General features: G+C 38.8%; 2 protein-coding genes across 3 annotated transcripts; one reads left to right on the top strand and one right to left on the bottom strand.

Annotated features, from left to right (window-relative positions):
- Positions 1 to 634: 634 nt before the first annotated feature.
- On the bottom strand, positions 635 to 7,437 carry smn1 (survival of motor neuron 1, telomeric). Of its 2 annotated transcripts, XM_078952849.1 has the most exons (9): positions 7,419 to 7,437; positions 6,796 to 6,906; positions 6,340 to 6,411; positions 6,158 to 6,277; positions 4,558 to 4,749; positions 1,539 to 1,718; positions 1,316 to 1,390; positions 972 to 1,115; positions 698 to 882 (listed from the first exon to the last, which is right to left on the bottom strand). In XM_078952849.1, exons 2-8 carry the CDS (start codon positions 6,841 to 6,843, stop codon positions 975 to 977), a joined length of 828 nt encoding a protein of 275 aa, XP_078808975.1. In that variant the 5' UTR covers positions 6,844 to 6,906; positions 7,419 to 7,437; the 3' UTR covers positions 698 to 882; positions 972 to 974. The 2 variants fall into 2 exon arrangements, with proteins under 2 accessions (XP_004072513.1, XP_078808975.1); XM_004072465.5 differs by lacking the exon at positions 7,419 to 7,437 and having other exon boundaries at positions 635 to 882; positions 1,008 to 1,115; positions 6,796 to 6,912.
- On the top strand, positions 7,427 to 10,388 carry hspb11 (heat shock protein, alpha-crystallin-related, b11). The gene is made up of 5 exons (XM_004072466.3): positions 7,427 to 7,692; positions 7,797 to 7,903; positions 9,935 to 10,003; positions 10,090 to 10,133; positions 10,229 to 10,388. The coding sequence occupies exons 1-5, from the start codon at positions 7,601 to 7,603 to the stop codon at positions 10,319 to 10,321; spliced, it is 405 nt and encodes a 134-aa protein (XP_004072514.1). The 5' UTR covers positions 7,427 to 7,600; the 3' UTR covers positions 10,322 to 10,388.
- The last annotated feature ends 703 nt before the right edge of the window (positions 10,389 to 11,091 follow it).

Here is an 11,091-nt window from a genome sequence, read left to right as displayed (position 1 = left end):
AGTGACAATTTTGGAAAAAATAAACTATACTCCTACAAGATAAGGAGTTTGTTGCAGCATTAAGTAGAGGGTGGGATAACAGAAAATGTTCTTTGAAGTGCCCAAGGGAGGCTCGCCTCAAGCAACCTAAGATGAAAGCAGTCTGACAACATCAACACTTTCAAAATCTGGCTGCCCGGCCAAATTTAGTTCAGAAAGGTGTGAAGGTCTTCGGTCAGACAGGTAACTAAAAAGTCAATGTCACCACGAGTCACTAAGAGTTCATCTGTGGAAGTGAGGAATATTAAACTAAAGCGAGGAATTCTTGAAAGAAAAGCCGCATTTTCACAAAGCTCCACATTGCAATTACATTTATATACAAAACTTCAAAATATAGTATATTGAAAAATGTTTCTTAGCAATAAAATGTGATCCCTATCATTAGGTATTTATGCAAAGACCTTTGATAGCCTGCCTGGTCTTATCCATCTTCTTCAGGCTGAATGTTCTAGGTATGAAGAATGAAGGTCGTGGCTGTTGTGTTCTTCAAATAATTCATTTTGGTTCATTATTTAAAGAAAATAAAAAAAGGAAAACTTCCACATTTGTTTTGCTTATTCAAATGTAAAAATTATGAAAAAATGGAAGCAGAAAATTTCCATAAAAGTTTAGATTTTATTTTCAAGTCTTCATATTTTCTTAAAAAACACTGAACAAACACGGTCGTAGTAGTCTTTATTTTACTATATTTACAAATGAATCCAAGACATTTTGAACGGATTTACCAACATGACCAAAGCAGTTCATTCAAAAGTAGAAGGTCTTAAATCCCTCAAATGTTTCCTTTCATTTGTGGTGCAGTTTTGTCCACTTGGCAGCTTCTTTGCGTCCTTGCTTTAACCCCTAAAAACAAATAGATGCAGTTTAATATTTTATCATTTATTTTAAATGAAAAAAAAAGTGATTTAAAGAAATATATTGATGATCGTGACCTCCTATAATATTCCATCATGGCTTTGTGCACATACCAGGTAGTATCCTGTGTGATATCCACTCATGTACCAAGAAATGAGCACACTTCCCAAGGCTTCATCATCCACCATGTCAGGACTCATGGGTGGAGGTGGAGGAATCATCTGAGGCAGAGAAAATCATCTGTCTGTGATCAAAATGAAGATTCTGGATTCCTGACATTATAGTAAATCAAAAATGCCACACGGTGACATACATCCACCGTCGTATCTATCCTCTATGCCGCTTTTAGGTTATCAGTACAGACAACATAAAAAACTACGACTTCCTGCATTTGTACTCATCAAACCAGGTTTCAACTTACAGGTGGGCCAAAGGGCATCATGGGAGGCCAGGGAGGAGGTACAGGTCCAGGATCACTGGATTGCTGATTTTTCCTCTGGTAGAAGTCAAAGATAGGGTAAAGCGGTGACAGACTTCATTAAAGAAAAGTTCTGCTGCTTTCAATTAACTTCAGCTGATGTAAAGCCAGATCAGGGTTTTCAAATTTCTCACAGCAACTTTCTAGATGAAGTTTCTCTTCTTACCTGTCTGAACGCTTGCGAGGGAGGTGGACCAGGAGGAAACCCAGGGAAACCAGGAGGACACACTGGAGGAGATCCTTTGATGGGTCTGGACTTCTGAGTTTGACTGTGTGGCTGATGTTTGCTTAGGTTTGGCGTGCTCGACCTGTCACTCTCCTCAGTGGACGATTCTGCTTCATTTCTCTGCAAACGTTAAAGCCATATGATGATCGATATCTAAAAATCTGCTTCAGTTACTAACACGTGTGTTACTGTGAGTCGACTAATAATTAAACTATGCAAATCAAACCAACAACCAGCAGGTGTTGAGCTATAAAGGGATTTTCTACTGGAGAGGGGAACATGGGTGGATTAACAGCAGGACAAGTGATTATGCTTGGCTGAAGCAGTGTCCTGTTTCATAGTAGCCCATCAAAGCCAACATTGTTTTACACGCACCAAACGGGTGTACAAGGCTGCAGAAATGGTGAATCCAGAGCAGCCCGATGTAAAGTTGGTATTTTCTAAGAAGTACTTCCTGACTATTGTCTCAGGTTGTGAGAGTTTAATACATTTGTCAAGCTGCAGTTGCTGCCATGTTACATTTTGCATTCATTATCTGTTTGTTTTAGAAGAAACAAGTTGAGATGTGTATCCGATCAGTTGTCAGAGATAGTAGATTTGATTCATTTAATTTGGAAAGCATAGTAAATGCATCTTGTTATTTCAATGTTTACTTTTTTGAAAGAGCAAAATACTTGGAAGTACAGATAATTTGATTTTCCATTCCCAATTTAGACTAACAGCAACTTTCACTTTACATTAACACAAATAGTTGACAAAAATTATGCGTTAATTTGAGAAATGAGTCTACAGCAGGGGTTCTCATTACGTTGGGATGTATGGATAGATCGCGGACCACCAAAAATAAACAAACAAAAATGTCTTCCTATGAGGATCTGAGAAGACAGCTCAGTGGAAAGAATAAGACCCGGGCAATAAAGAGCTACACACTGCCAGTCATCAGATACCCTGCAGGAATAATAAGATGGCCAAAGGAAGTGATACAGCCCCCGGATGTTAAGACACAAAAGCTCCTCACCATGCATGGAGGGTTCCATCCCAAATCCAGCACTCTGAGACTGTACGCTAGCCGTAAGGAAGGAGGCAGAGGACTAGTGAACGTAGAAGCCACTATCCAGGATGAAACACCCAAGATGCATGAATACATCAAGCTCAAGGCCCCAACTGACAGCGTGCTCCGTGAATGTCTCAGGCAATGGAGAGCAGAGGATGCAGTGCTGGAGGACAGATCCTCATGGGAGGACAAACCCCTGCATGGGATGTACCACCGGACCATAGCTGAAGTGGCTGATATCAAGAAGTCCTACCAATGGCTAGAAAGGGCTGGCCTACAGGACAGCACTGAAGCGCTCATCCTGGCAGCTCAGGAACAAGCCCTGAGCACCAGAGCGATAGAGGCTCAGATCTACCACACCAGACAAGACCCAAGGTGTAGGCTGTGCAAAGAGGCGCCTGAAACAATCCAGCACATAACTGCAGGGTGTAAGATGCTGGCAGGGAAAGCATACATGGAGCGACACAATCAAGTGGCTGGAATAATATACAGGAACATGTGTGCAGAATATGGACTGGAAACCCCCAGGTCAAAATGGGTTTACACCTCCGAAGATGATAGAGAATGAGAGAGCAAAGATCCTGTGGGACGTCTAGATCCAGACTGATAGGATGGTAATGGAAAACCAACCAGACATTAGCCACGGTTACATGGGCAAAATATCTTGATTGGCTCAACGGTCGGATTAAAATTCAACCGTGCACATGGACCCAGAAAAACTTTTTCCGATTAGAACAAACGTTCACATGGGTCGGAATAAATCATTTGGGCATGCGCAGTAGTGTTGAAAACGCCGGAAAAAGGAAATGTGTCCCACAGTAAACAGACCTTTGCTCTCATATACATTTATGCAGCAGCTTGGTAATATACGAGACGATCTTCCGAACGGGCTTTTATTAATGTTATTAATATTATGAAGCGCCTGTTTGCTCATCATTTTATTTTTAATCTGTGTGGTCAGTGCTTTTTTGTGGAAGAAGAACGGAGCTCCCAGAAGAGGCTAACACGCGCGCTAACAACCTTACCATTGTTTGATGAACACAAAATCCATGTGGGAAATCCCGCAATCTGCATCTTGGCTGCACGTAAATGTGGGAATAACATCAGCCTTTAATTTGTCGGGACACGACTGGAAACACAAATCCACGTGATTGTTTGAACGGTTTCTAAGGACTGAGCGACAATCTGCTTTGAAAAGTTCACACACCGCCCCAAAGCCGCTGTGTGAGCTGGAAGTTCGAGCTCTGCTCAGACACACGGTTCTCCTGACAGCAGTTAACCGAGAGCGGCGGGACGGATCGCAGTCACACACACAAACAACAAAACGCACACGAAACAAAGCATCCTCCCTCCCCTCAAACACACAGTTATTAATCCAGCTGCTCTGCTCAGAGACACAGTTCGTTCGGTCCACCGGCACACGAGCCAGGACCGTGCAGGGTCCAACATCACGGGTCACGAAGCTCTCCTCCCCGGCACCCCCCTTATGAGGGGTGTAAGAGAGGGGAGAGGCGAAGAGCCAGCGGGGCGAGAGCGGAGCGGCGCTTTGCACCGGGCATCCGCAGAGCAGCCGGTCGGTCCTGTTGAGCTCCAAGGCTTTCTCTGGAGCAAAACATCCGACTATGCACGACGTTAAACCAAACATCACGTTATTTCAAATTAAAGGTCAAAATCCATTTATTACTTATTTTCAAATTTAAATGTGAAATGAGTTTCACTTTTTCTGTGAATATGTAGGTTTTTTTAAAAACCCACACTTTCACAGAAAAAGTAACAGTATGCAGTACTTTTAAACTGATTTCATGAACTTGGCACAAACAGCAGTAAAACAGCCTAACTAAAATACAAAGTTATGATGTAAATGTATATAAAATGTATATAGATGATTCACTCATACTACTGTACCTTAAACTGAGATTCCTCATCTGCCTCGGAAATTTCTGAAAGCAGGTCCTCAAGGTTCTGCTCCTCCTCGTTGCCATAACCTGTATAGACAACTACACAGGTGCCTTTGATCCAGTCTATAGAAGAGATGGTGGCAGCATAAAGCTGGCCATCTTCTGACCAATACGCACTGCAGGAGTCCCCAACCTGCCACTAAGAAGCAACATAAAGCATGATTAGGTTGAAAGCATATCAGCGCTCTCTCTCCTGGTCTAAATAACACTCAATACAGCATTAGTCACAGATTGAATAGACACTATTAAGATGGATTTGCATCAGAGTAACTGATTAATTGCCAGAGACAATAAATGGTTCAGCCGTCACCTTCAGGCTGAAAGAAACATGTTTGATGTGAGACTTCCTCAGCGTAGGGCACTTAAGTGTTTAGATAACATAATCTATTAAGAAATGTAATCAGTTTTTTTTTAAATAAATAAAAAAATAAAGTTTGAAGTCAGGCTAAAAGTGACAAAATAAGGGACACTGTCAAAAAATGAACAATTAGTTTTAAAGTTGCATTCAGAGATTAATGGAAACGTTTTATTTTTCAGCGATACAAAAAAAAAAAAAAAAAATCAGTTAAATCCGTGCCCTAATTTATTTCTACAAGAAAATGTATTTTTGATATGCTTAGTCTGGTCTTTATGGCCCCTGATTGAATTTGAATAATTACAAGTAAACAGGTTTAGCTGTGTGTTAATGTGTTAATGAAAAATATAATTTGAAAATTATATATTAACACTAACAGAACCAACAATAATGAAAATGAAATGAAAATATAATATATGAACAAGTTTTCACTTTCCATTGCTTGTCATTTTATATTATTAGCTTCACATCTTTAGCTGTTTACGGCAGTGCTATGAATTTTACTCTATCATTTTATTAAGAAAAGGTCATGTGAATTTTGTGGGGCAAACTGAGTTAGATCACAGCGATGCAGGATATCAAAAGCAAACTGCCTTGAGGTGAAATGCATATAAACTTTAGACCTTAATTGTTTTAAACTTTATCTTAACAGGCAGTGGCCTAAAAGTTTAATAGTAGTTTTATAAATCACTGACACACACTTTGAAACAGGATCTGAACAGTTATGTTCATTTCATAATTGATCACTGAATGTTTCTCTTTCTAAATAGGCAGTACACATTTCAGTCTCAGTGGGTAAAATTTTGAAAAATAATTTTGGAAATCTTTCCTCCCATCAGCTATTAGGCTCTACAATGCCTCATGGACACTGAGCACCTAGTTGTATTATCTATTGTATATTTATTTAGAGCTATCTATTATCTATTCTTCATTATTAAGTTGTTTTTGAAGCTATGGTAAAAATCAATTTCCACATCATGGAATCAATTAGTAATTTCAATCAGTCGATTTATTTATTGTAAAACAAACAATATAGGTAATCTAAAAAGTCTATCATTTAAAATGAAAACACTGAAAGCTTTCTATATTTGAGCAAAATCCCAAAATAAATGATGTAAAATGATGATGTAAAAGCACAACATCTAGTTTTTGCAAATTTAAAATTAGGCATCTTTGCCTGCATTGTGTTTACCTCCTTCTCCCCTGGTCCATTGTTTCTTTTCCTGCTCTGGTTCTTTTTGCTGTTCTTGCGTTTCTTCCCTGGGGGAATTTTCTTGGAAGATTGTGGTTCACCTTCCCCCTTCAGGGCAGTCTAGCACATCCAAAATTAAAACTTAGACAACTGTTTTTAAATGTAACAGAGCCTAGACTTACCTTGAACGATGCTACTGCTTTGTCATATGCTTTTATGAGAGCAGTGTCATCCCAAATATCTGAATCATCACTCTAGGATAGAAAGAAATAAGTAATATAGAGACAGCGTTATTTCATGTAAACAGTTTGTACCATGCAGTTTCATCATATTTCAAGCAGGAGAGTCACCTGCTGCTGCACAGACACAGTGACAACAACAAGGACGCTAACTTATGGCGAATTCTGTCTGCAGCAACAACAAAGTAATTACTTTCCATGTTGGTGCAACATGAAAACCTAAATTTTCTATTAAAGTAAGTCTAACGTTTCGCAAAAAAGTTTTAGTTTTTGCTCTTTGTTCTCCACCTAGCTAAACTTTTAGAGTTTAGCTTCTTACATCGAAAGCTAAATAAGGCTACCAAAAAGGAGAAAGTTGTATATTTTGCTATATTACGCACGGCAGTGAAATAAACCCACCTGTCCACTTCCACGACTAAACAACACTTCTTTACACCCATTCGCCATGTGAAACGTAAATGCGATCCAAGCTATTGCTAAAGTCTAAACAGCTACCGCGCAACGTGCGTCCAGTGTTGCCAGATCTGAGCGACAGTTTCCAGCCCAAACTCATCGTAAAACCCGCCCACCTCAATAAAAACAAGCCCAAATCTCAACCTAGCAAAAACCTAATGTTGAACGTAAAAGTATAGCCGTAGCCTAATAAAAAATGACGCAATAATAATAAATTATTATATAATAAGTCTGTTATAATAATTTTTTTTATAAAATAAGTACAGAAAATCCAGTTATAGGTTTTTCGTATCGTGTACTCTAGATGGCTTTTGATGGCGCCCCCCTCTTTCTGCCACTGCCAGTTGCTGGACCACAACTGGCAGCTAGGCTATATATTAATTAGTATACTTTTACTTAATATTTTAAATAATAAGAAAAATAATAATAATGACAATAAAACCGCTAAATATTTTGAAAAGCAGCCCAAATTTTATAGACCCGCCCAATGCCAATTTTACCCGCCCAACATAACCAAAAGAAGCCCAATTGGGCGGAAACCCGCCCAATCTGGCAACACTGCGTGCGTCGGAAGTGGTTTCGTGACGTATATTTAACGCGACGCTGTTGTTGGCCTGGCAACGGCAATAGCTAGCAAGTAAATTCACATGAACGGATGAATTATTAGTCACTGAGACGTTTGTTTTTTTATTTTATTTTGTTTACATCGACAATAGTTTACTAGGGTGTTTTACTGAAAAACTTCGTGGGGATGACTGATTCTTCTTTCAGCTCTTTGGATGCCAAAGTTGTCCTCGCGTCCTCCAGCGATGAGAGTCACCCACCAGAAAACATAGTGGACGGGTAACATTTTTTTGGTTTAAAACGACCATTATTAGTAATGATGATGGTATTTTTGTTTTACTAACAATACGTCGCTTTAGTGAACATTTCCTCTTCTCAACCAGAAACATTAACACGTTTTGGATGTCCACCGGAATGTTTCCTCAGGAGTTCATCATTCGTTTTCCTGAACCCACGACCATATCTGCTTTGACAGTGGACAGTTACAATGGTATGAAAGAACCTCTAAACCTTTGATTTAAACAGAACAATCACCTGTAGCAAACCAACACAATTTGGAAAATAGCATTTACTGTTTATAAGATGGAATCACTTTGTTTTTAGTCTCATCATTTTGCTTTTATTATTTTTGCAGATCGCTCTATTACCGATAGTTGTAGTACAAACAAAGTTTAGATGTTCATCTGATAGATTTTTGTAGTGGCTGCATGCATATTTTCATTCTTTAAGTTGTTAATGATGGACTTATGTATTATTGCGTTTGTCTGTTTATTTAACACATTTAGACAAACAATTTCTATCTATAATTCTGTGTTGGAAGGCAACAAAATTAAAAACCTTTTTTTTGTTTTGGTAACATTTCAGAGCAAACAGCAGATTTTCATTTTAAGAAAAAGGATGATTATTAGCAGATACACTTTTACAATCGTAAAACCTTTAGTTTGTGATTGATAGATAGATAGATGACTTTCTTAATCCCACAATGGGGAAATTTCATTTATCTGTGGCAGCAACACGACATTCAGAAATAATCTATATAATATAACATCAATAAAGGAGATCACAAATTACATTTATATTAGATAATTAAAAATATTACTAAAATTATTATGAAAAATTATTATCAAAAATGAGATTCTTATTAAATAAACAAATAAATATTAAATAAATACAGCTGCAAAAGTGTAAAAAACATGCGATCTGCAAAACATGTAAACTGTAAAAAAAAACAAAAAAAAACATTACAAATTTTTTCAAAATACAGAAATAACTAATGAAGTTCACACCAAGAACAAAAACAAACAACTGTTCAGGAACAAAAAACAATTTAAAATTGAAAAACAACAACTACAACAAAAGTAAATGAATCAATGACTAAACAGAAAAAAACACCCCTGGGACCGTGGAGTGTCACTTTGACACGGTGTTGTACAGTCTGATGGCTGTGTGGAGGAATGACCTGCGGTAGCGCTCCTTCTTACACTGAGGGTGCAACAGTCTTGTGCTGAAAGAGCTGGTCAGCGCCTCTACAGTTTGGTGTAGGGGGTGGGAGGGGTTATCCATGATGGATGTCAGCTTAGCTAACATCCTCCTGTCCGCCACCTCCTCGATGGACTCAAGTGTGCAGCCCAGGACAGAGCCGGCCCTCCTAACCAGTTTGTTAAGCCTCTTCAAGTCTCTGCCTGCACTGCCCCCCGCCCAGCACACAATTCCATAAAGGACCATTGATGGGCTTATATTTGTTTTTGTTTTTTGGTCTTTTAATATACGTTTTTTTTTTAAAACCCAAATCCTAGAAGTTAGTGTTTCTGACCCAGGTAAGAAGGTTTCTTAAAAAATAAATGTTGTCCCTCAGAGTCTCAGTCCAATTGTCCCTTGTAGAAGCAGTGGTCTTTTATTTATGATTATGCAGTTTTTAGGCTAAAAAAACCAACAAAAAAACTGTCAGTTTCTGACATAGTTGCCACAGAGCGGCAGGAGTTCACTAGAAATCCCCCTCTGAGTTGTGGGTGGGAACGCTGGCGTGGAGTAGGCATGTGCTCGTTTCCGATGATCCTCTTGTTTACACACTCTCCCTCCCTAAGGTAACATCACCACTGCAACAAAAATGGCGAGCAATTTTGGAGCTATCTAGCAGTAGAGTTTTGATCCAGATGACAGCTCAGAGGAGGAGAACAAAGATGTATATGGATCAATTTGTCTGCAAGTGGATGAATGAGAATGGAGCAGAGCAGGGAGCTTGTGACTTTGCCGTTGTGGCTTCTACATCACACCTGCAAGCTTTTTCCAATGGCTTTTTCTCCATCTGCTCCTAATCCATCACAATTGTAACAAAGAAATAACCAGAATTTTAATCTTAATTTTCTTTAAATATGCCCTCCATCATGGGAAAAATGCAATAAGAAGATGTTAACCAAACCACAAAAACACACTTTTCATTGGAGTGGGTCTTTAATTTCACCATAAAAACTGTTCAAATGTAGCTACATGTTGTATCTAATTTACTCTCTTTTTGTTACAGTCAAAAAACTAAAAATTGAAAAGAACATCTCACAAAGTGCTTCTCAGTTTGAATCTGTTACAGAGAAAGGTGAGGTCAACACCCGGATCCCTATTGTTATTATTGTTATTTTTGCATTTTCTTTCAAGTCCTGATAATTCCTAATTGCTTTTCAGAATTTGAATCCACAGAGGGACATCTTCAGACAAATGCCATTTCCGTAAGTTGAAACAAATTTTAGTTCAAAGGCTTCTGAGTGTCCTCAACAAATATTCGTTGAAGCATACTTTGTGTTTTCTTTTTTCTTTCTTTCAGCTTAATCCCGGCAGTGCAACCCACCTACGTTTTATTATCACTTCAGGATACGATCATTTTGTCTCTGTGCACAAAGTCAGTATAAAAAAATAGATGCAATTTAAAGTGTTTGCATAAATCATTGATGAAAAAGCCCAATAAATTCATCTCATAAACAAAACAGGTGTATTTCGCTTAATTTTATCATCAAAGTAAAAAAGCACAAAGCTGCATAATGTTCGCTCAGCTGTCCCTGCCAGTTCCACAATCGGATTGCTGGAAAAGCTTTGGATAGCTGGGTTCAAGATAATGATACAATTGCCTAATAGTAATATTATTCATTTAGGAGCACCTTTTAAGAAACCCAAGGACACCAAACAACAGTGTAACATAAGGAAAAAACACTTTAAAATAGCTAGAAACATTTGTTAATTAAAGCAATGGGATGATGAAAGTTACAAAGGTACTTTCTCTCTTTGTGAGAGATAAAGTTAATTAGTTCATTTTGAGCATCAAGGACTTAAATTGGCATTCATCCAGCACCCACCGACACCCCTTCTTCCCCCTAAACCATTTTACCCATGAGCATGACTCCCTCCCCACAGATATGGATAATCATGGGTATTGTTGCTGAGGGACCAGATGGCTTTCCAGCCCACCAGCAAGCGTTCAAAGGCTGCGGAGCCTATTTACACAAAGCACTCTAACCGTCTCCTGCACTGAGACACACATTCGCCGCACACACCACCTCCTGTCTAACTCCATTGCCATGTCAAGTTCAGAAGTATATGAGGACCCTCAGGGACTCCCTCTCCAATTACTTGCTGACTGGAGAGGAGCTTGGGAATTTGCAGAGGCTATGTTTGCTAAAACTTGGTCTGCAT

Source organism: Oryzias latipes, chromosome 9 (genome assembly GCF_053564925.1).
Source record: "Oryzias latipes strain Hd-rR chromosome 9, Olatipes_Hd-rR_3.1".
In the NCBI taxonomy this organism is placed as follows: domain Eukaryota; kingdom Metazoa; phylum Chordata; class Actinopteri; order Beloniformes; family Adrianichthyidae; genus Oryzias; species Oryzias latipes.
The sequence above is the reverse complement of the archived record's forward strand: the minus strand, read 5'-3'. Positions and strand labels throughout refer to the sequence as shown.

Coding starts and splice junctions, on each gene's coding strand:
- hspb11 (XM_004072466.3), top strand. CDS start 7,601: ATGACTGATTCTTCTTTCAGCTCTTTGGATGCCAAAGTTGTCCTCGCG. Junction 7,693..7,796: donor CCAGAAAACATAGTGGACGG/GTAACATTTTTT, acceptor CTTCTCAACCAG/AAACATTAACACGTTTTGGA. Junction 10,004..10,089: donor TGAATCTGTTACAGAGAAAG/GTGAGGTCAACA, acceptor ATTGCTTTTCAG/AATTTGAATCCACAGAGGGA.
- smn1 (XM_004072465.5), bottom strand. CDS start 6,843: ATGGCGAATGGGTGTAAAGAAGTGTTGTTTAGTCGTGGAAGTGGACAG. Junction 1,116..1,315: donor TGATGCCCTTTGGCCCACCT/GTAAGTTGAAAC, acceptor TCTCTGCCTCAG/ATGATTCCTCCACCTCCACC. Junction 883..1,007: donor ATCACACAGGATACTACCTG/GTATGTGCACAA, acceptor ATTTGTTTTTAG/GGGTTAAAGCAAGGACGCAA.